This window comes from Malaya genurostris, chromosome 2, assembly GCF_030247185.1.
Source record: "Malaya genurostris strain Urasoe2022 chromosome 2, Malgen_1.1, whole genome shotgun sequence".
In the NCBI taxonomy this organism is placed as follows: domain Eukaryota; kingdom Metazoa; phylum Arthropoda; class Insecta; order Diptera; family Culicidae; genus Malaya; species Malaya genurostris.
The window spans coordinates 195335651-195361849 of NC_080571.1; the positions used below are offsets into that span (position 1 = coordinate 195335651).

At 36.2% G+C, this 26199-nt stretch overlaps 1 protein-coding gene across 1 annotated transcript; it reads left to right on the plus strand.

Annotated features, from left to right (window-relative positions):
• On the plus strand, positions 1-24216 carry LOC131433143 (PI-PLC X domain-containing protein 2). Its single transcript, XM_058599984.1, has 3 exons — positions 1-175; positions 15807-16156; positions 22260-24216. The coding sequence occupies exons 2-3, from the start codon at positions 15894-15896 to the stop codon at positions 22990-22992; spliced, it is 996 nt and encodes a 331-aa protein (XP_058455967.1). The 5' UTR covers positions 1-175; positions 15807-15893; the 3' UTR covers positions 22993-24216.
• The last annotated feature ends 1983 nt before the right edge of the window (positions 24217-26199 follow it).

The window sequence follows — 26199 nt, forward strand, 5'->3', positions numbered from 1 at the left end:
GTTTGCGCAAGCTTTACATTGAAAATGGGAACTGCTTGTCAATTCAATTGGTTTTATTCAATGGCCATGAACATTTTACAATACTGAACATAAACCAAGAAAATGTGGCAAATTTGTATTTAATACATTATAGAGACTGCAGCTAACTACACACAACTTACATCTTGGCAGTAAGGTATGTTGATATAAGTTTTGTAAAGATAAGGTAATACAGATTTGTGTAGATAAAATTCGTATAAAATTGTTTGTTTAAAAAGCCTTTTTGTTTTATGAAATATACGAATGAAATTGAAAAAAAAAACACCCCTGCCATCGGGTGCATTGGAGTTGACTCGTGATTTTTTGTGTTGTTTTTTTTTATTTTGGAAGTATAACTTCAGTTGATCGTTTTCACGAATATGGTATCAAAAGAAATATTCGCATAAAACAACTACGGATATTCATTAGTACATAAATGATATAAGTAATTTGTTCGAAAACAGTTCTGACAGAGTGGACAGGATCTGCACTAAAAGTTGAACGCATTCTCAACCTTCTAAAAGGTCAGCAAATGTGGAATGATTGGAAATAATTACTAACATAAACACGCGAAAGATAGTAACTGCGATCAATATCGTTTGGTGTGTTCGAAACAAAATACAATTAGTTGTTTTTTATCATACTTCCGAGCAATATATAAAAACTCAGAGGATCGAAATAATAGCGCTAGAGAACTAGTTATTTGTGAGAACTATCAAATCTTAAGTAATTCCTTGAAACGAAACAATTCGTTCATCTCTAATTTAAATACACAATTCGACAGTCCCAAGACAAACAGGCCTTACTGCAAATTACAGTTTCTATTTGTTTACTTTTTCCTTCACGATTTACTGCACTGATTTTAAATTTGACGCCTTACGCTTTGTAAAACTTTCAATGTAAAACCACAAGCTTTCGATTTATATCGGAAACTTTCGAGAAATTGCAGTAATAGCACAGACTAACAGACATGACAGTATGAGTAAATTCTAATAAAAATTATTTTTCGTGATGCACTAGTTCCACCTATATTGTACTGCGCGAACTATTTACTATCTGTACACCCCTTGTGTTATGTAAAAGTTTTTTTACTAGTTGGTTTCCCCTCGTTTGTCAACACCGATCAGCTGCTTGCAGGGATGCCTGATTTCATCAAAATATTTGAAAATGAATCGTCACAATGATTTATTGGATTACGTTGATAATATATTTAACTTTTTCTTGATGTTGGAGGGTAACCATTTATTCGACTCAAATTTGTTCATCTAGACTATTTTTTATTGTGTTGGTAGTTTTCACCCGAAATTAAGTGGCGGCAGACCAGAAGCAAGTAAATATTGTAACAAAACGGGTTCGATTTTTTATTGAGTTGGAGGATGAGAAGTAGGCGCAATTATGTATATAGTTTAGGCAATATCAAAGATAAACTCAAGATAGAGTAGTCTGCGATTTCTTAGGTATCATTTGAATAGGACCCCTCGATGAGCTCGGTTCACTGTCAATTTGAGTATTTTGAAGCAAAACAACAAGTGTCTGATCACTAGATGCGTCGTAACTATGACAATGATTGTTTATGTTTGGAAAAATATCAAGTTACAGTATGAACGATATTGAGAAATTTCGCTTTATATCAGTGATTCTTAGAATAAGAAAGTGAAAACTACTTAGAACCATTGTCTAGAATTTATTTAGTTTGTTATAGCCTCATCCCATGAAGCATCAGTTGTGGCAAGAAATCATTATATGCTGAATGTAAACATATGTGTGCTTCCTTTCTAACTTGTATTGTTTCCATGGCATTTTGTCGGAACTAGTCGACGCTTGTTAACGGAGGGTCAATAAAATTACATTATTACTGAACCAACTGGTTCACGATTACTGACCCAACATTTTTCAATGAAACGTATGGAACATTGTAATCTTCAGTTTATCTTTGGCAATATGTATTAAATCTGTATCCTGCATGAAATTCGCATGGACGCATACAAATCAATACATTACAGGTAATTCTGTATGAATGGCAACTCTGTTGGTAAATGAAAAAAATAAAGACAGTCTAGATGACAGACATGATGTTTTTGATAGGGTAACGTGGCGCCATCATGACACATGTGTGTACTGTCCCAAATAATGGAATATTCGAAATGACCGTTAAAATGATTGAAGAATCAAATTTGAGTGTCCTGTCTGTTAGTCTGTGGTAATAGCTCCATAATAATCAAAAGAGAAAGTAGACAAAGAGAGGCTCTCATTTGCAGTTAGGCCTTTTTGTCGTGGGACTATCGAATTATTGGTGCTACCATCCCGGTGGCACGATTGTCATCGGCATACAATTCTCGGTTGATTTTTCATTAGGGCGTATAAGCAAGTGACAGTTTCTCTTTGGTTTCCACGTTTATCACTCAACTCTTTGCATAAAATGATACCCGAAACTTTCGACTTTCAGAGTTGTGAAATCAAAGAAAATCTTTTTAATCACATCACAATAATCGAAAGAGAGAGTGATAAAAGAGAAACTGTCACTTGCAGAGATGCCAGGTCATTTTTACAAAAATTTGTGATCGAACCCAAAACCTGTCTGTGAAACCTGTCCGTACTCCAATAGCAGTTCAAAATCAAATTTAGTGAGCAAAAAAAAAAACAAAGGTCTCACCTCCCGTTCTCCGTACATTTCTGATATGATCGAATTCAATTTAGTGAGCAAAAAAAAAAGGTCTTACTACCAACACGCTCTGTACTTTTTGGTGCTAAACTGTACTCGATTTCCAAAATCTGTGAAAATCTGTGATTTATTCAAGAATCTGTGAAACACAGATTAATCTGTGAACCTGACATCCCTGGTCACTTGCTTACACACCCTAATGAAAAATCAACCGAGAATTGGCTTAAAGGTAGCGCTTCGCCGTGGTCAGGTCGAAGCGAGACAACTCACTGCTTCCTCTTGCTTTGTCGCTGAAATTTCACCCTAAATTGCAAATTTCTCCAATACTAAGCCGATTCACGAAAAATCAAAAACATACGATTGTAGGTAAATGATTTTACTATGCATTTGGCGAAAAATATTAGTTAGAAAGCTTTTCTTTCGCGAGATTTCGTGCGAGTTTTGTTAAACATTTTGTTTTCTTTTTCCCTTTTCTCGCTATAAACAACTCGCATATGTAGGGATGTGCTACGTTTTCAACAAAGCGTCAAAGCTAGTAGCGATGAAAATCATTACTGATTTCTGGTTCTACTGAAACATGAGTAGACATTATTTTACAAAGTAGTAACACTTACATTTTCTACTCATCTATATTCAACGTTTACGCAGAGAGAACAAACAACGAAAACAAAAGAAATGTTGTTGGCGTCTACCGCATGTGACATTTTGCACACCCCAATGCATGCGTGGACATTGTGTGCGTGCGAAAAAATAAGGAAAAACTTATTTATTTTTATAACTCGCACGAAATCTTTCGATACAAACGTTTATCAGGCACAATTTATATACGAATCGATAGAAAAATTATTTATCTAGAATCGTATGTTCTTGGAATTTCCGTTTTCTTCCCCGTTTTCTCACAATTTTGGGTAAAGTGCATGAAACCCCGGGATAGGCAGCGAACTCCCGTGACCACGGCGAAGCGCTACCTTAAAGGCGAAATTTTTGGTTCTTTTGTTTTACACTCAAAATAATAATCACACTTTACTAGTAATGAAGATGTTCTCACGTTTTCGCTTAAAAAAAATTAAATCTAATCAAGTAAAAAAAAACATTTCAGAAAACTTCCCACCTTCAATTCATTGTTTGTGTTTATGATTATGTATCAAGGACATACTTTAAGAATTTTTTGTAGGCATTGAATGGATTTCCAGCAAATTTTCAAACTACTTACACTTTAAGAATTCACTGCTCGCCATTTTTAGGATGGAATTTTTCACTCTGAAAATTCACGTAAATTGTATGTGAGGATTAGTTTTAGAGGATGATGGCATAATATTCATTTTCGTAACGTAAAATATTCACTTTGACGTTTGAAACTATTTCATGCGATTTTTCAAGTAATTTTAACGTAAACTTTTATTTGAGTGCATTTCGCTGTGTTCAGCAGTGTTCATATCATTTTCGGGCGGTTGCACGAACATGAAACTGTTTCGAAAGAATATAATCAAACTACAATGAACAAGATTTCTTTCCGTATGCAAAGGGAAGTATAATTGCTGGTTTTATAGAGAATACAAGACTACCCAAGTAACCCCGACGCATTATAACTTTACATTATTTCAGCTTTAAAAATTCACGAAAAGAAATTGATTGAATGAAGCGGAGTTACACATGTTTTTACAATGCTATTAAAAAGCTGAAAAGGGGATTATTACTCTCTTATAGGATCTGACAGGTGCAGCAGATACTGCACATCATTAACGTAGCTGTAATGCAAATATCTACTTTGTCGATGGTAACAATTTCAACTGTAGATTATAAATTTCACAAAGCAATAAGAGTGCTTAAATAATACTAATTAACTAATAGCATTATAGTCTTTAATTAATTTAAATTTACGTAACATTTATATATGATATTATATATCAATGCATAACGCTGCACAATGTTATAGCCTTGGTATTACATTCTTGTAGTAGAATTTGACCTTCTGGTTCAACAGACTTCGCAGTCGATTCAGAGTGTACAGAACCATTGCATGGCTGGTGCTACGATTCCACTGACGCTACGAATCCTTCCAGGTCGGGGCTCGAACGTACGACAACTGGTTTGTAAGACCAGTGTCCTATACATTGAACCACCAACCCGGAATGCACAATGTTACCAGTGTTGTTTTCGAATGTTTCAATGTGATTAAAAGGCAAATTTTCCTCGGAATTCATTTTACTTCTGTACCACCGACACATATTGGTAAATAAAGGTAAACTTAGACTAGATTTAAACCATAGAACTACTCCATTTTTTATCAATACCATTGATTTAATGCAGCTATTCGATTTCCTTACACTGTTATTATTATAGTTCCGGATTAGTGTAATTATACATGAACAATGTAGACATAGAGTTATAAATGTGCAGTGATATAATGCATATGGTTACTTGGGTAGAATTATATTTGTATTAAATGTAGCGTAATATCAACGAGATTTAATTGTATTCACATTTTAAAATAAGTATTATTTTATCTAGTGTTTACATTGAAATATCAATATAATTTTTAAAATTTGATATGATTTTGAAGCACTAGGTCAGTGTTTTGACTGTTTAGAAGAAAAAAAGTTTTGAAAAAGCCATGATATCCGCTGATTTCGCTTGCATGTGAATTTTGGAAAAACACGATTTTTCATATCTTCATATAATGGTTCAATTTGAAAAGGATACATTAAATTTCTCGTATATACATCGGTAATAATAACGGAATTGACCATTTCGTCTATATAACATGTGATCTGCTTCATACACACTAAGATTTGATGCCGCTGTTCGGTATTTTTTTTTAAGAAAACCTATACTGCCATTCTACCCATATCCCTTGGGATTTCCTATGGAACGGCAGTACAGTCATCATTAGAAATGATCAGTTATACGCAAATATTTATTACATAATTTTGTAAATAGAATTACAATTTATCCGGTAAATCTGAATAGTCACCGAGTACGGTAAAATCATATCGTGCGTATGGTAGAATTAACTTCCAATTACCGAATTTATATAAATACTGATTGCCGTGAAAATTAACTGTCAAATAATTATTGAAATGTAGTTAGTATTTTTCAATTCATCAATAATTTTAATTTGTCTTGAGATTTGCAAAACAATGACGCAAGACGAAAAAAATTCTTGAGGGGCATGTCGAGCGGATTAAGATACAGGTGCACATGTTTTTAAACGAATAGAATTACTCAAAGCTTTTTTATGCTCATAAACAGAGAATAATTTCATAACCCTATGTCTACTAGCTGCCAACGCTGATCGTTCAAGAGTAATTTCTGACGAACTCGACGGGTTGTGCAGTATGCTGGAAGTCACTCAAAATTCCGGTCAATCGGGGCATAAATTCACATTAAATTTTTTACCGGCTGTAGCTGATAATTTTTTTTTGTCTTGGATCTACATTGGTAATGAAACCGTAGCCACCACTGGCTCTATTTTTTTTTCTCTCGTTTATGTAGAAAAAATCCAAATTCGTAAAACACAAACACATCCGTGAAATCCAATCTATTCCACTTTATTTTCAAATCCAAATCCAAAAAAACAATCGTGGACTAAACCCGGTATGGGCGTATGGGCACTCCGAGTGGAACGCAACGCAAAATTGCTGGAGAGCACGCACAGACTGATGTGTCTTCGCGTGATCAGTGCGTATCGTACGGTATCTGGAGATGCAGCCTGCGTGGTGGCGTGCATGATGCCTATTGGACTGCTCATCAAGAAGGACACGGAGTGCTACGATATGCGGAAATGGGACAGTACAACCAATGGCAGGTGGACAAATCGGCTCATTCCAAAAATCTCCGGATGGATCGACAAACCTCACGGCGAAGTAAACTTTGACCTGACGCAGTTCCTCAAAGGTCACGGTTGTTTTAGGTGGCACCTACACAGGTTTGGCCACGCGGCATCTATGCTTGTCCTAGCTCATCGGTGTAGACTAGATCCTTCGTCGAGGATTAGCCGAATAGTTCGTGACGTAGACCAGCCCTGTGTCGTCGAGGCGCCAGCGAACCGGAAGCCAAGCTCCAACCGGACTCGCCGCACCGACATTGACATCCTTCTGGTCGATCCCATGTAACGAAACGAGTGACTCAAAGTCGAGAGATAAATAGTCCAAAAGTAGGAGAGAGCGACGTAAACGTCCATGGCGATGCATAAAGCCGGAAAGGGTGCTTTGAGCACTGATTGCCTTCCACCCCGAAGTAATACCTAACGGTAGTTCCGTAGAGATAGGATTGGAGATCCAAGGTGTTTTAGTGGGTAGTTCCAATTATACAGTGGTAGTCCTGTGGAAAGTCCCACAATCCGTGCGTAATTGCATTTCTCTTTGTAAAAAAAACATCCCGAGGTAATACAGTTCCAGTTATACAGTGATAGTCCTGTGGAGAGACCCACACTGTGCGTAAATGCATTTCATCTAGTAAAAAAACTACAAGGATCAGCCTCATGGGGTTGTTCGAGCTATTGATGTGGAGCAAGGCATCCAAAATTTCTAATGATCGATATTTTCAATCAAACAGTTCCATCATTCGCCATGCTTTTCAAGTTTTATATGCATGCAGTTATTGTTATAGCGTTAAGCTCTCTACCATTACTACCATTCTGCGATTTCGATAATAACTGAGTTCATCTTATTTAAATTAAAAATTAATCTCAAGCACTTTAAATTTATCCTATAATACTTGCAAATTTCTGAGGTGAAAACGACATAACAAAGAATTTCATCCAAACTCGCATGACACAAGATAAAAGCCACCCAATTAAAGCTTTAAATCGTTTTATAGCGCTTTGTGTCTTGTTGTCTAGCATCTACCTTCCTCTGACATGTTACATCTGATACTGAAACGTTGGCTATAATATCGTCTTAGATTTTTAGCTGACAAAATAAGACACTGCTCGCTATTAATCGAAATTTCATTCATATTTTATTGAAAATACGGGGCTTCATACGTTGAAATCAAAACTTAGAAATATTTCCAATCAAATGGTGAAATAATACTAATAATTGATACAAAATTGACTGCGCTCAAAGTGTTTAAAACCTGACCACATTTCTACGTGTATTTTTCTTGAGTTTCTAATTTGCATCCCTATATAGATGTGTTCTACATAAAAAAGCGTGTACGTATAGAAACAGTCACGAGAGCGTTCTAGGGTTAATATCAGACCTAGTAGAAGCTACCATAACTCTCTGTTATCTGGTTTTTGATTAAAATAATTGCATAAGAAAACAATAACAAAGTTTTTAACTATCCCAAAAGCTTCTACTGGTTTCATTTTATCTTAGAACTCTATACTTTAAAACATGCCCTGGAGAGGAAAAGTTTGATTTTCCGAAGAAATATATATGTTGCCATCTAGCTCTATGCATATATTTATGCGCTATTTGAGTGAATTGATGGATTTTTAAATATGCCGTATAATCGTATATGACATAGAAATCAAAAGTATGTCAAATATCAAATTTAAATGACAAATCGGAACTTTGCATGGTAAAAGGTTTTAAAAGAATCTCCAACCAAATTTGGGAGTCACGCTTTCATACGTGTCTGGTGTTGCTGAGCGCGTTGTTAATGGAAAACTTGTTTTAATCGACCTAGCGGTGTAATGATGCCTTTCTGCTATCAGTCATCTTCTAAAGTGTGTGCAAAGGATTCAATTTTATTTGCAAAGACATGTATCGAAATTTCATGCTTCGCGAAAAAAATGTACCGCCCGTAAGTGCAGTAATACTGTGCAGGTGGTATAGTGAGGTCAATGAATTTTTATCCAAGCTGTGTCCTAAATTAAATTAAAAATCCAATCGCAATGCATGTTTTATGCTGCTGATTCAAACGTATTAGTCTGTTTAATTTGAATTTTATGTACTAGTGTAACGCTTGGTTCGACTAATTTCATTCAATTTGTTGAATCGAAATAGGGCATGATATGTAAATAAACCAGCTGGAATAAAAACAATGCCGTTGTCTCTATAAGGGACCGTTTATTAATCACGTAGACCAAAATTTAGAACTTTTAAAAACCTCTCGTTCTCCCTCGTAGACTTTTCCAATACCGGTGACTGAGTAGTGCCATGAATTCTGTATTACAGTATTACAGTTACACAAGAGGCAATGAGATACAATGATTATCAAACGATGGGAAAGAAAATGAAGTTTCTTTGAAATGTATATTAAATAAATAATTTAACGGGAAACATAATTTGCATCCTCACGTTCAGCCTTTGATGTGTATTTTTTGCAAACTTGTACTTTTGCATGTATTCGAATCTATCTTTCTTTAAATAAAACTAAGCTGATGAAAAGTTTTCTGAATGAGTTGACTGAATTTCGCAGTTAAATATTTTCAATAAAAAAATTAAAGACCTTGCGCGCAAAATTCCAAACACATGAATTGAACGAATCTTCGCACAAAGCGTATCGTGCAAAACCGATGCATAGGAATACGGAATATTTCCAGTGATTGAATGCAGTGGGCCTACGACACGTTTTGTTCGTTAGGAAAACAGACAACTATGGATGGTTATGAATCATGAGTATTCTAAATTGACTAATATGAGGGTCTATTTTTGCATGTTGTAGACGGTCAATTTAGTCATACAATTTAAATCAAAATGCTCTTATAATTTTTCGCGCATATAGCGAAATTAATTCTTCGTCATAGATCGAAATCATTGGCTTTAGAAGCGAGAGATGAGCATGCTAAGTATGATACTTGGATCACCTATATATCTGTGTAATTACTTAAAATATTTTCAATACTCAGATACATGGTGGTTCCTATAGAAAATACTAGTCGTAAAAATTAAGCTATTCATGACAATACACGACGACTTTATGAGTTGACAAATCCGATAAGTTATTATGATTCTCATAAAACGTTTTTGTATATTCTTATGAATTTCGAGTTTCCAAAATTCAGACAGCCAAAACCGAACAGATTCTAATAAATTTTGTTTTATTGTATCCTTTTATTTTTAATTTATGACTCATATAAAGCTCTATGTTTCAGATACAACAATTTACCAGATATGTCTTGACACTTTCCAAAAAGTCCTCCAAAAATTAAAAAAATATGAATCATTTGTTTTTTTACATGTAATACGTCGGTCGTTGCCATCATTTTACTTACATAAATGTATTTCTCTAATGTTTATTCATTTTTAATTTTTTTATAATAAATAGGTGTAGAATTCGCTAAAACTAAATAAATTTTTTCCGAAGTGTGGAAAAGCATGTAAGTTTTATGCGTATTAACATCATCCAGTTATGTGATATGAAAATAAAAAAAACACTGAATGAACAAATACCACAAATTAACCCTATTAGCACCCCTATTCTGCATTTCGATCGAATCGAAAAATTTCGATCAAATGTGAAATTTATAATTTTGTATTTCGATGGAGCTAGAGTTTTCAATACAAAAACTTCGAAATGCAGAATGGAAATTTTCGATCGAAATGCCGATTAGGGGTGTATATATAGTTAACCATACAAGCATATGGTTTGGATGATATAACACATGGATCAATAACTCCCGAGACTAAAGCAGAGATGGCGCTCGTAGTAAACCAGTAACCACGTCTTTCTAGAGTACTAACCTTTGCTTGAAACGGGTCAAAATTTTAAGTCGATTCGACCAGAAACAGCTGAGTTATCGAGGTTGGAGTAAAGTCGTTTTGTAGTTTGTTTAAAAAATGAAAAAAAAAAACGAGTTTCGTGTTTTGATAAAACATTGTTTTTTAATGGATAAAAACACCGTGCAAGCGTGCAATGTTATCCGGACTCTTGTCCATCAAAAGCAACGATTTGTCGGTGGTTCGCCGAGTTTAAACGTGGTCGTACCGACACAAATGACGCGGAACGCTCGGGTAGACCTGTGGAAGCCGTTACGCCGGAAAATGTGAGTGAAGTGACAAAAATTATAATGAAAGATCGTAAAGTGAGGCTCCGTGAGATTGCTGAGATGACACAGATGACACATGCAAAATTGAGCATGAAAAAGGTTTTTTCCAAGTGGGTGCCGCGATTGCTGCAATGCACCCTGCCACAAGTCGATGGCGAAATTGAACGAATTGGGCTTTGATCTGCTTCTCCACCCCCCATACTCGCCATATTTAGCCCCCAGTGACTACTGGCTCTTTGCTGATCTTAAAAAAATGCTCCAGGGAAAAAGATTTGGCTCAAATGAGGAGGTCATCGCTGAAACTGAAGCTTATTTTGAAGCGAAAGATATTTTATTTTATAAACATGGTATTGAAAAATTTGAAAAACGTTGGAACCATTGTATCACCCTAAAAGGTGATTATGTTGATGAATAAAAAAAAATTTGCAAAAAAAATGTTGTTTCCATTGTTTGTCTCGGGACTTATTGATCCATGTGTTATGTTAGAGTTTATTAGACCCCTAAAGATGCTTTCACCAATGGGATGTCATTGATTGTATCTTACGAAACATAACCATTACCCGAAAATAAAATTTTCTAAAGGATTACGACTTAAAACTCGGATCGGACCTTAATTTGCATGTCTCCAATCGTGCGTTAAATTAGTTTATTCCGTTATCAAGGTCATTCCGTTTTGAACTGTGTCTGCACAAGAGCGGTCGAGTGATAATTCACATTAATTCGTTCCCAAGATCGATTGTGACCTTGTGTAAAGAAGCAGTGTCTGTGGCATCGCCAGTCAGATATTGTTTATAAATAGATTAGAAACAGTGTATAGTGATAAAACATGGAAGGTTCCATAGTGCAACGAGAGACTGCAAAAAAGTGCTTTTTCCTGAAGGATTTGCCTCACCTTCCTCCAGATGATGCAATGGATGCCTCTGATGACAATAAGACTCGCATTAAAAACTATTTCGAGGGACTTGAACTCCTGGCCGGACCGTGCGCGGTTTACATCCGGACTAAATTGAATGAAAAAAATGAACATTCTTAGATTATCGAAAGACCTGACCTTGCGATATTCTGCAATACAAAAAATCAATACCATTCAGTTACATGGGTCTTCCTCAGGACTCATTGTTATATCACAGCTCATGTTAAATCACTACACTTTCAACACACATCTTCGGCCTGTTGGGCTCGCACCTGTGGCCACGGTTATCAGGACATCGAGCATGTCGTGTGGTCGTTCGTACAGTATCGCGACGTCAGGTCGGAGTTACCGGAATCCTTCAGGACCCGTGGTAGACTACCTGAGGTTCCGGTTCAGGATGTGTTGGCAAGTCGGCGTTGTTCTTATATTCTTCTCATCTATAGGTACTTCAAAAACATCAGTCTACAAGTCTAATCTGTTGTTGTGTCTTCTTCAGAAATTCAGATCGATTCTAACATTCGCTCGATCCTCCCCATTCCCTGACCATATTTTATCGGAATTAATTTGATCTTTACGACTTCACTAAATGTTTCGCTCTCACTTTTCCCGTTTCTTCACTATCTCTGCTCAACTAATAAGGACTTGTTGCCGACTCTAGTTTCTTTCGCTTCCCTCCCCCTGTTAGATCCATTTTATGTATCATTTACTTCTCTCTGTTTCTTTCGCAATGCGACATCATTACAATAGTTGAAATTATACTAGCTTTAAATAAATATTTATTTAAAATTAGAAAATGCCCTCGGCATCTTAGAGCTTATGCAGTATGCCTCTAAAGTTATATTATTAAATAAATAAAAATCAAATGCGGAAACTTTTTAATTCGAATAATGAACGCATAAAAACAGAAGGATTTAATTATTTTAATTTTTTTTTTCAAATCGTTCCCAACAACACGCAAAAATTATCAACAGTGCAGCACAAAAATTTCAAAACAAGCACGTTTTCAAAATCAATGAATTTTTTTTTTTTTCAACAAAATAGATATGTTCACTTAAATCACAACGTCCTGTTTAACAGTTATATTAGAATAAAACTATTTGACACAACCAGAGAATAAAGAAATTTAGTAATGCTGGAGAACAATGGCTTCTATTAAGTTGTACCCCGGATGCTCCAAACAAGCCAAACAGCTAACGACCAATTTTAAAATAGCTTCAAGGTTTTGTTTTGTTTCGATTATAGAGGTTTTAACCTTCAGATCATTTGCCTCTTCGGGACAGAAAATCTTTCTAACCCTATGTACGGGGTTGGGAATCGAACTCAGGTGGGCTTCGCGAAAGGCATCGACTAACTCATCATGCTCTACCCGTCCCCCCAAAGCTTCAAGGTTCTTCTATGTTTCTCTACACCAGATTGGAAGCACACTGGGCCATCGAGAAGCCGGAAAACACTCCAGGCTCGGACTTTTTTAGGAGGCCCGGAGATTCGAAGATTTGGAATTTTTTATGTACACTAAGGTCTCTTTTTACACGGGGGTTACGTACCGTGTTAAAAAAATCCGTGTAAAATAAAATCGTGTTCATTGCGGAAACCGTGCAAAAAAAACCGCGTGGAAAATTTGACGTAATAATTCCAAAAACCGGAGATTTGAGTATTTGTTTGTTTTGGATAAAATGTAACTGTTTTTTCACAATAAAAACGGAAATCTAAAAACCAGCCTGATATTACGAGAAGGTCTAGTCATACTTGATAAAACACATTGGATGCCAAATTAAAATTAGAACACTTATGAAACACGTTGCACGATAAGCAAATTAATCTAAATGGTTCATGCCTTCTGTTTAACGAATTCGGTTTTCAAAAGAACGATAATACGTACAATTCAGAACGTTCGACTAAAGAAGTGCTGATAATATCACCCATAAACACTTTCACTGCAAATAAATCTTTTCAATTCCGAAGTTACGATGTGTATTAAACACTAACGATCCCTTGGCATCTTAGAGCTTAAGCAGTGTGCCTGAAAATATATATTATACTATTGAAAAAAAAAAAAAACACTAACGATCTTAATAGTCATTTTCAACTAAACTGAGTGGGAAGACATGGGTATTGGATGAAGATCTAGGCACGCAGCGACATAATTAAAGGAGAGATATTAATAGAGATGAATATGAATCAAATTAGAAGAGGTATTACTATGTGTCAGGCTGAAGTATATCATGGGTATAAAATACTGCACTGTTCGATATGATGAAGAGTTGAAGAGATTTGTAAATCCGACTATTTCTTAAACGCTACGAAATTCTCGATGATATCAATGATGATGCTGACATCATACACCACAGCTGAGCGGAAGAGACGTTGTCGTTTAATTTACGACATGGGATGAAGAACTGGAATCTGATTATTCATTTTATGGAACGACAGTTCATGATCTCGTGAATTGTTGAGTGAATGATTTTACTTAACTTTCAAACTTTAAATTAGCTCTCATAATCGATTTCCCACAGACAACCTGTTCCCTTTTTAATTTTTTTCTAAAAAAACAAATGACAATCCTTTTTAAATTCTCATCAGAAACCGTGTTAATTGCGAAAACCGCGTAAATATTAGGTGTACAACTTTGCTTCCGCCGTTTTTTTTCCTAAATTTAAAGCTTTATTGCGAAAAAGTGCTTACAGATGTATTATTCAAAGTATTGTCCGTCGCTAGCGACAATTTTCTTCCATCTTTCCGGAAATTTTCGGATCCCGGCTCGAAAAAAGGAGCCCTTTTTTGACGCTATCCATGAAGCAATCCATTTTTCCAACTCTTCGAAGGATTGAAAATGTTGATCTGCCAGGCCGTGTGCCATCGAACGGAATAGGTGGAAGTCAGAAGGGGCGACATCTGGGGAATACGGCGGGTGGGGCAAGACTTCCCATTTCAGCGTTTCCAGGTACTTTTTGACCACTTTTGCGACGTGAGGCCGAGAATTGTTGTGTTGGAGGATGACTTTGCCATGTCGCTCTTGATACTGTGGCCGCTTTTCTTTTAGCGCGCGACTAAGGCGCATCAGTTGCGTTCGGTAGCGATCTCCTGTGATGGTTTCACCCGGTTTTAAGAGCTCGTGGTAAATTGTTATTAATCTTTGAAGGTTTTTTCTCATCCACCATCATGTTTGTCTTCGACATCGAAATCACCATTTTTAAAACGTTGAAACTACTCCCAACACGTTCTTTTACTCAGAGCAGCATCACCGTAAGTTTCTGAAAGCATTCGATGCGCTTCAGTTGCATTTTTTTTTCGAATTGTAACAGAAAAGTAAAACTTCCCGCAAATGGCGAGAATTGGGCACATAAACAGACATTTTCGAGCGTGAATAATACGAAAACAAGAACAACTGTCACTGAAACGGCGATGACAACTCGTTAGGCACTGTACACACTCACTTTAGAGGCATTATCATCTATGTATTTTAACCAGTCTCAGCTGATACAGTCACCTATCGGAAAACGGCGGAAGCAAAGTTGTACCCCTGATAAAAACCGTGTTAACTCAGGAATCCGTGCGAAAAAAAACGTGTAAAAAGAGACCTCAGTGTATTACTTACTTAACTTTAATGGTGCACATCCCGTCTCCAGAACATGACCGAACGAATTGTAGATTTCCAGGATACTCGATCTTAACCCACCGTTCTCCCGTCGCTCTGTACTCCCACTGCGCGCGCATCCTCTTCGATTGCGCACACTCAGCGAGTGCGAGGTCTACCCCGCAGTCGACGACCTTTCCCAGAATGCCATTCTCCATTCTCTTCTGTTTCATCTTCAGCCGCCCGATCCGGGTCAGACGCTGTTTTGAGCCGCCCCTTACATAGGGAAACAGCCACCTCTTACATAGGAAAAGCCGCCTCTTACATAGGAAGTTCTCCCTTTCTCCTAGAAAATCTATCAATGCTACCAGGAACAGTGATTTGTAGGTTACACTAATTCGAGTTGTAAGTTATGCTAATTTACGCTTGAACAACCATTTTGTTTCTATTCTGTCCATTGATTTTTTTTAGTTTTGAAATTATCCAAAATGACATTATTCCGAGCCAGCAGATTTCGATGGGAACGTGATAAGCTAAAAATAATTTGACATCCGATATGTTGTTATGCATGTGCTATCCCAATGGATGGTCATTATAGGTTAAGGCCAAAGTCGACTAAACGACATAATAGTAATAATGTTATTCTGGTTTATTGAACTTTGTATTCATTGTTAAATTTTTTCGTGTTTTTTTTCAGTAAACAATACCCGCTGGCGGGCCGAGATACTTACAACCACAAACGCGGGACCAAATCCTGAATAGTGGCACTGTGTAGCCTCAAACTATGTTAAGAATGCCAAATTTTACCGATGATTTGGAGAATTGGATGGGCAATCTTCCACAAGAATTAAAAAACATTCCAATAATACATCTCGCCATCCCCGGGTCCCATGATACTATGTCGTATGGAATCAAGAATAAAGCTCCAGTGGCACCAGATGCTGATCCCGTTGTTGGGACGTTGAATAAGTTCATTCCATGTGTCGTTAAGCGCTGGGCCGTCACACAACGTTACGATATTGTTGATCAATTGAAAAGTGGAGTAAGGTAAGTATTCACTACTTCAATATATATTTTTATAGAGCAATTTGTTAGCAACACTCCATGAAAATATGTTCCATCGCGTAATGCGTATTTTTCTAGACAGGTGTTAGTTGATAATCATGAAAACTTACAAGGGCTATATCCGTTCCGGGGTCCTATTCCGGAAATAGTGCCCAAGAATTATAAAGTGGAACTAGCATCAACTTCACTTATTAACGATAATGAGAAAGGTATCAAGACTCCACTAGAAGAATAAAAACAGTTTTATTTTTGATACTGGACGACTGATGATCGCTGGCTGCAAGAGAACGATGATGATTCCAAATTCTGTGTCATTGAAGCTCCTTCTGTCGTGTCATTGCAGAACTGGGATGTACAGAGAAAAGGTTTTTTAAATTTCATGGTCACTTTTCTGTGTGGTTTACAATTTGTTCAGATTTTTGGGTTGCCTAATTGGTAATTTTCAGTCTTTCGAAGCTGTCGCCAGTGTTGGGAAAATTTAAAATTTCGAAAATCGCGACTGAAATTTTTCATAAGTAATTTTTAGACAAACAAATCATCGATCAGAAAACTTACTGCAGAAATGTTCAGTACTGAATCTTTGACAACGCGATTCTCACTGAAACTGATTTAGCATGACAAAAAATCAGTTGTTAAAAGTTCACTAGCGATCAGAAAATTTTTGGAAATGAATTTCAATAGCCGTTGTATCTCAACCCTTTACAGAATACATGATGAATAAATTCGCCGATGAACAAAAACTGAATCCTTCTGCAAATGATCAAACGCGCCATTCAAACACTACGCCTACTGAGTATTCGTGACTTGCTGACAATGCTGCGCTCCTGTAACTTCTGTGAATCAAATTCATGCTAAATAGCGTTTTATTCGATAATCTAAATAGTACAGTGTAATCAGTCAGCTGGAATTAAAAACCAGCTGTCGTCGTTATAATCACTATTTGGAATGTAACAAAAATATGATTGTTCATATTAAAAGATTTTTTTTGATAAAAATATAACAAATCTTGCACGAATCACTTCGGTGTCTAACTGAAGCGTGGTGGAACTTTAAAATCGAAGTACCATCGGAGACTCTTCTCCCTTTTAGCGATATTCCTAAACGAAATAAGCATTAATGTTCGGTCACGTGCTCTTCGTTTACCATTTCGACGCACTGGTACTATTACAGACCTGCAAATGATCTTCAATAGAGTTTCATCAGAATTTGTTTTGCATCTGTCATGAGGGGCTATACGATCTATTTTTCTACCATACTACGACAGCATAATAGCAGTGTATTCTGATCTTTTAACTCAACTGGAAACAAACTCTGTTGGATTGATTTTTGCTAACGTTAGTTTGGTTTCCATGTGTGCCTTATGCAATTTGCACATTTCAGTCATTACTGAGTTCTAAACATCATTCGATTTTTGGTCGATGTAGTTTTCCACCAAAGGTTATTTTTGAATCAAAGTAAGGTAAGGATGTAGGTTTTCAAATAGAGACCTAATGTCTGATAACTTCTTATTTAATATCCTTGGATGGTCAGTCTTGAATCCAATATATCCATATACCTGTGTGTTATCTTTAGTTTTAATCGAGAATTAACCTTTCGTCTTGTAATCGTACCGCCTTTGTTTTCACTTTGATGTGTTCCAATAAACATCATATTTTTGTCAATATCCAGTTGTGGATAATTTTCCTTGTTGTTTTCCTTACCTATGTTCAACACTGCTACTTTTGTTGCAGACTGTCTGTATACAGCTTTACTTAATTGAGCTTACTCGAAATCGTAGTTAAACTTAGCCTCTCGATTAAGGATATTTCGTAATATTATTTCATTTAACACCTGTTTATTCTGTAAGCCCACATCATTGACTTCAGATTTACTTTCCAAACTGATTTAAAGAGATAGGATAATTCAAACACCATTTTTAACTTTTAAGTAACCAATACCTTCCGCTTCAAATATACTGTCCAATCATTGTATTTCTTGATCGAATTTAGGGGCCATATTACTCGATAATTCATTTATTTGCTCGTCCTTGGCCTTGTTAGTCTTTTTCAATAAATGCAGTTCCCGTTGTTTGCGCAGAGCCATCTTTCTTTTTTGGTTGGTTCGAATGTTCGTTGAACACAACCGAGGTGAGTTCGTTTCACCTTTCGTCGCACTCATCGCGCTCAACCATATCATCTTTATGATCGGGAAAGAAACACATACGTTATTTTCCGTTTTCGTTTTGTGCGAACTTTATCATTGTTGATATGGGTTTCAATTCATTAGCCCTTTATCTATTTCTGGTTCAGTTTTTGCAATGACTGAACGGAAACATATATTGGAGAAGCCAAATGAAAGAAAAACTAACAGAAAAGATGAATTTTTGGAAAAAGATACGCTCAGAGACAGGACTCGAACCTGCGTTCTTATGCATTCCGTGCATACGCGCTACCATTTCGCCACTCTGAATCTTGTTTTAGTCACTCTAAAACGCCAGACAGACATAGTAGAACGTACATCGAACATGGTCTACATCCTAGCCGTCACCCGACCGATACCGATGCTTGATCGGAGAAATAGGTATAAAGCGAGAGGACTAGTGTTTGATGGACAGAGAAGATGTTTGGATAGAAGGTATCGGTCGGGTGACGGCCAGGATAGGATGTTCGATGTACGTTCTACTATGTCTGTCTATCGTTTTAGAGTGACTAAAACAAGATTCAGAGTGGCGAAATGGTAGCGCGTATGCACGGAATGCATAAGAACGCAGGTTCGAGACCTGTCTCTGAGCGTATCTTTTTCCAAAAATTCATCTTTTCTGTTAGTTTTTCTTTCAGTTCTGGCTTCTCCAATATATGTTTCCGCTCAGTCATTGCAAAAACTGAACTTAGTTATGGCGGCTATACGTTAAACTAAAATAAATAAATCGTTATTTCTGGTTATTTCTTAAAACCAGTAAATAGCCTTTTCGTCTTCGATGCCTTTTTCCGAAATTTACCATCCTGTTTTTGCCTTTAGGTTTCGCCTTCAGCTCATCAGTGCAATTAGCAAATTATGTTGATCTGCAATGCTACGTCACGGATCAACAGGTGAGGTACCAAAATCCTTAAATGACTACAACCTGTTGGCGGTCAGAATGCCGTCAATTTGTTTCGTTTTCTCGAGACGTCAGGAAAGACTTTACACCTCGGTGTAAACAAGTGACTTGCAAATAGAAAGTACTTTACATCTGCTTAGTTGATTATGTTGATCCGTGACGTAGCATTAGCAGATCAACATGATAATTGCACTGATGAGCTGAAGGCGATACGTGAAAATTGAATTTAGTCATGTGCACTTTTGCACAAACCAGTACCCATGAGGTACCAAAACCCCTAAATGAATTCTCGTTAGCATTAGAGACCGCCCGTGTGTTGCTACTCCGTTATTGATCTGGACCAATTGAGATTGCAAAATGATTTTTTGAAGTAACATGTTTGGGAATAACACATTGTTTCACACTGTGCAAACTGTATTGAACCATGCATGCTGATCAATATCGACGCCGGCCACGTCCGAATGCAGATCTACTTGGGAGGGAAAGGATTGTTAGTTCGATGCATGTTGCTACTAAGAACCGAGAAATCCTCTGCATTCCCACATGCATCACAGGAGAGGATACTTTGTTAGTAAATGTTTTAATAATGTTATCATGTGTTTATTGCTCTAGGTAGCCGGCTACCAAGAATGTTTTAAAGTATTATCGTTTTATGTGTTACTTTGTGCTGGCAATATAATGCACGAAACAGTCAATCTCCGAAATTGACAAAACTCCGGACAGCCGGCTGTCGAGTATGCAGTCACTCGTTTATGCATCTACCTTTCGCGTTTTTTTAGTCATGCAAAAAAAAAACACATTCGGATTGATAAAAAAAAAGGTATCATCTCACTGCTAGGTGGATTAAGCACGTTTTTATAAATGAAACTACGTGATACAGAATAAACGAGCGAATATGATTTAGACAAAAAAGTTGATTCATTGCATTGAAACATTCTAAACAGTTATTTTAAAATCATTTTAAATCACCAAACAAAGGTCAACAGATTTCACACGCGTCTTGATTCTTTATTATTTCCGCTTTATTATTTTAATTATTTATTAAAATTATTAATTAGTTATATTAGTTGATCTGGGCCGCCGGCTACCGAGAAAAATATTAATTTACTGTTTGAAATATTAATATCAAGTGTTTTTTACTATGTATTCAATATACCGATACATGTCATCTCTGTTATTAACTTTGTAATATAAACAGATTTGCGCAATGGTTGATTTTTATCATTCATTTTATAATCCTGAAAGACAATCAATAACATGGAAGAAGAAATCATTCCTAATAAAACTTTTCTACGAAGCTAGACGGAAATTGATAGGTTGAATAAAGAGATGATTTAGTAAAATAGAGTAATCAGAAGTAAAACATTGAAAATATCTGATAACTGAAAGGAAAAAGAAACTCCTGCAATTGTCGCCTTTTACGACATGGAAGCAGGAACCCAGTGGATCTATTCTTGGTTCATTTTTTTCCGCCGGATTCCATACGGCGTCTAGCCTGGTACAGTCCGGAGAGAGCTAATAGGTACTATCAATCTCCTAGTGGACCCCAGCCCCTCAAAACCCCTAAATGAATTCTCGTTAGCTAAAAACTTTAGCTGAATTGAAAACTACAAACTAAATCTGCTGAATTTATAACGCTTCTGAATAGCATAAAACACAACTTCATTTGTTGTTGCTGTTGTCGTTAAAATTCAATGGACAAATGTGACAACCACGTGAATACCCAACATTGAATTTTTGCCTTTCTCATATAGAAAGGTTATGCAATCACTGTGAAAACCGACTTTTGAACCGAGACCCGGAGGGCCGAGTGTCATATACCATTTGACTCAGTTCGACCAGTACACGAAATGTCTGTGTGTGTATGTGTATGTGCATATGTGTGTATGTAACGTTTTTTTGCACTAACTTTTCTCGGAGATGGCTAAACCGATTTTCACAAACTTAGATTCAAATGAAAGGTCTTGTGGTCATATACAAAATTTCTGAATATTATTTGGATCCGACTTGCGGTTCCGGAATTATGGGGTAGAATGTAAAAAAAAATGAAAATATGTGTTCTAACTTTTCTCATAGATGGCGCGACCGATTTCCACAAATGAAAAGTCCTGTGGTCCCATGCGTAATTCCTGAATTTCATCCGGATCCGACTTCCGGATCCGGAAATATAGGGTGAAGTGTGTTAAAAATTTCATACCATCACTGAAAAGGGCGAAAAACCGTGAAAAGGTTTCTAAATCGACCTCAAATCTTCTCCAATTGATAGTTTTTATCAGTAGACGGTCAAACAAACCGATTTCGGTTATTCTTTTAAGAATCGAAGAAAATTATTTTGAAGAATGTCACAGTATTATATATAATAGTATGATTGATATGAGAAAGGCATCATTACATCACTAGGTGGATTAAAACAGGTTTTTACAATGTGATTAAATGGTTACAACATTTTGAGAAATAAATAAAGTTAAATATTTACGAGTTAAGTTATCGAAATAAAATACAACTTGTTCCACATTCAGGTTATTCCTATCTTCTGGAATTTAATTAAATGTTCAGTCAATGTTTTATTAGACGCCAATAATGTAAAGCTTCTGATTCAATAGCAGATCAGATTTCATATTCCGAGAGCTGAGAGTCTTCACTAGCTAGCAGAATATCAATCGGGAATCAATTGTTACTAGGAACAGAAATTGTCTACTTAGCATGCGATTCTCCTATACGCATTTTAGATCCGGTAATTTAATCCCTAGTTAGATACATACACTCCTAACAAAGTCCGAATAATATGGCATAATGAGTACTGGAGTACGTCTCCAGCATCAGATATTACATCAGAATTATTTTATTATTTTGATGATTTATATCAGCCATTAACTTCTTCGAACCCAAATGAACTAGTTCATTCTCTTGAATGTAAATTATTTTATTGGGCATATGTATTTTTTCCTCGCCAATTTTTATTGTAGGACTAGTGCATGAAACCAAATTAATTCTTATCATCCAATCCAGATATTTTGATCTCCGAATCTGCATGAAACGACCGGAAAACAAATTCTATTTCGTGCATGGATTATTTTGTGAAGAAATCACTGAGCCGCTCGAACATCTGAAAGATTTTCTTCGTACTCATCCACGAGAATTTATTGTACTTGATTGTCAGCATTTCTACCTATTCAATCCAACCGATCATTGCGTGCTTTCAGCCGAACTGAACCGAATATTCGACAAAAAAATCTACTCACGTAACGTCAGTCAGCTCAAAGACTGTACATTGGAATCGGCCACTGAGAATGGTAAACAGGTTCTTATTGTGTATAGAAGTGATGCATGTGTGAACGATCGCTTTTGGCTCAGTCAGGACTGGCCAACGCCATGGCCTAACGAAATAAGCGTGAAGAAGTTGCGAAAATACCTGGACGAATCTCTCGCTCAACGTAATCCAGATGTTGGTTTTGTGTCCCAATGTGTTCTCACGCCTAGCGTTCGATACATAGTGCCACGTTTTACCTCTTCCTTGCGAACAACCTGTGCCAAAGAGGTCGATAAAAAACTAACAGACTGGATCAAAGCCCAGATACCGGGTCCATTTGAAGCTGACGAAAGGCCTAAATCAAATGTTTTCCTGGCAGATTTTGTCGATATTCAGAACAGCAACTTTTGCAGAAACGTCATAGCATTGAATAAAAAAATTCTTGAAAAAAACAATAGTGCACAAAATTCTCCGTCGCGAAAGAGTATCTAAAAGTTGAAAAAATGTGTCAAAGACAATCATAAAAATTTTCTATATAATATTTATTACTGTAACGTATTAGGTCCAATAGCACTGATATAAATTAGATAGGTAAATACTTTTGGATGTAACTATAGACATTCAATGTACGTATTTTTGTGGAAATATGTGGATGTTTGAATAATAAGTATCGAGCGAATACTAAAATAAATTTTTGGCTGTAGCAGTTAACTAAAATGAGTTTGATAGCATAATTCAGTAGCCAAATATAAGGTCAGTTTCTAATTCGATGTTCTCGCGCAGACTTTCACTAGTCAATCATGCAAACGGAAAAACTTTATCATTAGACTGAATAATGTAGTTTTGACTGCAAAACAAAAAATTGATGAATTGTAGATTGAAGAGCAAATGACCTAAATGTTAAAATCGGGGTAAAATAAATTAATATAGTAATATTTATTGAAGATATGTATGAAATTTTATGTGAAATTTATGTATAAACAATTTCTTAGATAAGTCTAATAATAAGTTGAAACTAGTTAGTAAGAAAGTCTTGGCACAATTCTCATTTTTGTTAACTTTAGGATCATGTAATGAAGTGCTGGCACAAATTTGCACGTACCTTATAACATCCCACCGTAATATTAGATGTACAACAGTTTTGAAAATAATAATACAGAAAAAGTGGCCAAAATTCATCTGAAGACTACCAAAGAATTTAAAATTAAATAAATGAAAGAATCAAATATCTGAAATCACAAGAATCGTGATTTTCTGTAATGCTAGTTTACTTATCCATTTTAGCGATAGATGAATTGGATTGAATTGTATCCATTTTATTTATACGTTTCATCAACCTCAGGCGAATTCAATTTAGATGATAGGCACATACTGTTACATATTGTTTCTCAAAATGAACTAAAAATTATAGCAAAACATGAATAACGTAGACAGCTGGAAAGATTCTGATGTAAATTGAGGACAATGTATAGTGAAATATTGATTTGTATTATTTTACTATATTAAAATACTGTGCTACTGCTTTTTGTAGAAATTCTGGATTGTAAGTTAACAGTAACTATATTTCAGGTATATTTCAAATGTATCAAATGAACAGAAATCTGTTATCGTACAAAGAAAAAAAATGAAAGATTTGTGATCGACCTCTATGTAGCATGAATGTATTATTTAATAATTTTACAAAAGAATTTAATAGGATAGTCGAAGTATTAAATAGGTTTCCTGTTTTTTCAATTACTCTTAAAACAGCCGAAAGCCAAACAAAGATAAGCTAACAAAACCATGGAAAAGAAAATTAGAGAAAATTTATGTAGGATTCAATTTGCCAAAATTTATGTAGATTCTACGGGTAGTTTTTTCGTGTTACTCAATGTTAAAGCGTTTTGGTGGATTGGAAAAACCCATCATTAGAAAATTTCAGAAAACATTTTACCTAATTGTTACGCGTGGAACATTCTTTCACATTTAGTTCACGTAGAGATAAGGCGGGTTGGTAATGTCAGAGACATACTTTTATGGTGTGAATACAGGCATTGTGACGGTGCACTTAAAGTACAGTATGAGTTATTCTCGTCAAACAAATTGTACCGCACAATTGAACAGATTTTCGTATGCGTTTCCAGTTCACAAAAAATTGAAACAAAACGACATCTACAACTAGTGCTATCGCAGAGAACAGACAGCCAAGTAGAGATCTCAATGTATGTAAGAAATTTAACAGTTGTTAAGCAAAGTGACAGCCAAGTAGAAATTCCCCTATAGAGGCGCTTTGAGCAGCTCAGCAATAACTTCTGCCTCGCACGCAGCTGGTTGGTGGGTAAATCGATGACGAGCTATGTCTGCCAGGAATTTTGGCCAAAATTCCGGCAAGAGTCTAGCAACAATGCAACAACCGTTTCCGGCAGGAAATTTTGCCTAGTGGCTGTTACCGATCCGTTTGAGTCGTTTATTGCCATACAAGACTGATAAAACTGTTTCGATTTGGTTCTACATTTGTAGTGTCTTTGGTTTTAAATACAGATTTTGCACTATCAAACATAACATTTACATGGTCTCAAGACTCATTTTTGTTTTTGTATTGTATGTACATGCAGGATTGTCAAATATCAAATGAAGCAGAAGAGAAAAAAAGAAGGAATCTCACTGGTCGGACAATGCACCAATTTGATGACATCTTTCTCCGCTAACTCTCGTACACAATGCCTTTTAGTGTCGATATGTTTAACACTGGTCCTTTTAGACGTCACAAAACTGAGACATCCTTGGTTATCCTCGAGAATGACAGTAATGTTATCCTCTGCTTTACCCAATTCAGATACAGTCGCCTAAACCAAACGGTTTCCTAACAAGATAGTGACAATGCGTTGTATTCAGCTTCGAGGGACGACAATGCCACAGAAAATTGTATTTTGCTAATTGCACCGTTTCCATAGAAATAAAATGAAGCCGGTTGTTGATCCTCTTGTGCGGACATCTTATGCCCAATTCGAATCAGAAAATCCTCTTAAGCACCATCCTCCATATTGAACTTACCATTCTCCATATTGAACTTACGAAGCAATGTTCGGATGAAAGCAGATAGTTGCAAAGTGTAGTAGCATCCCACTCTTTCAATTTCGAATTTCAAAAAATGACGTCTCATCAGTTAGTACAATCAATAAGTCGTTCACGTAAACCAAAATAACAAACGGTTTCCCATATCGGATGCACAGACATGGATCTGCATACAGAGTGCAACGCTTAATTCCAAGACCTCGCAGATTGCTGCAAACCGTATACATTATTTCGTAGTTTGCATACCTTATGTTCGTTGCATGGAATTTCAAAACCTGAAGGTTACTGCATATACAGCTCTTCTTCGACAATACCGTTGAGATTGGTCGCAGCTTCTAATAGTATACGTAACAATTCGGCTGAAAAGTTCGTATCGTTTAATAGAAACACACATTTTTTTGCCAAAATTCGTTTTTATTATTCAACATAATTGCCATCAGAGGCGATACAGCGATTATAGCGATCTTCCAACTTTTCGATACCATTTTTGTAGTACGATTTGTCCTTTGCCTCAAAATAGGCCTCAGTTTCAGCGATTATCTCTTCATTGCTTCTAAATTTTTTACCAGCGAGCATTCTCTTGAGGTCTGAGAACAGGAAAAAGTCACTGGGGGCCAAATCTGGAGAATACGGTGGATTAGGGAG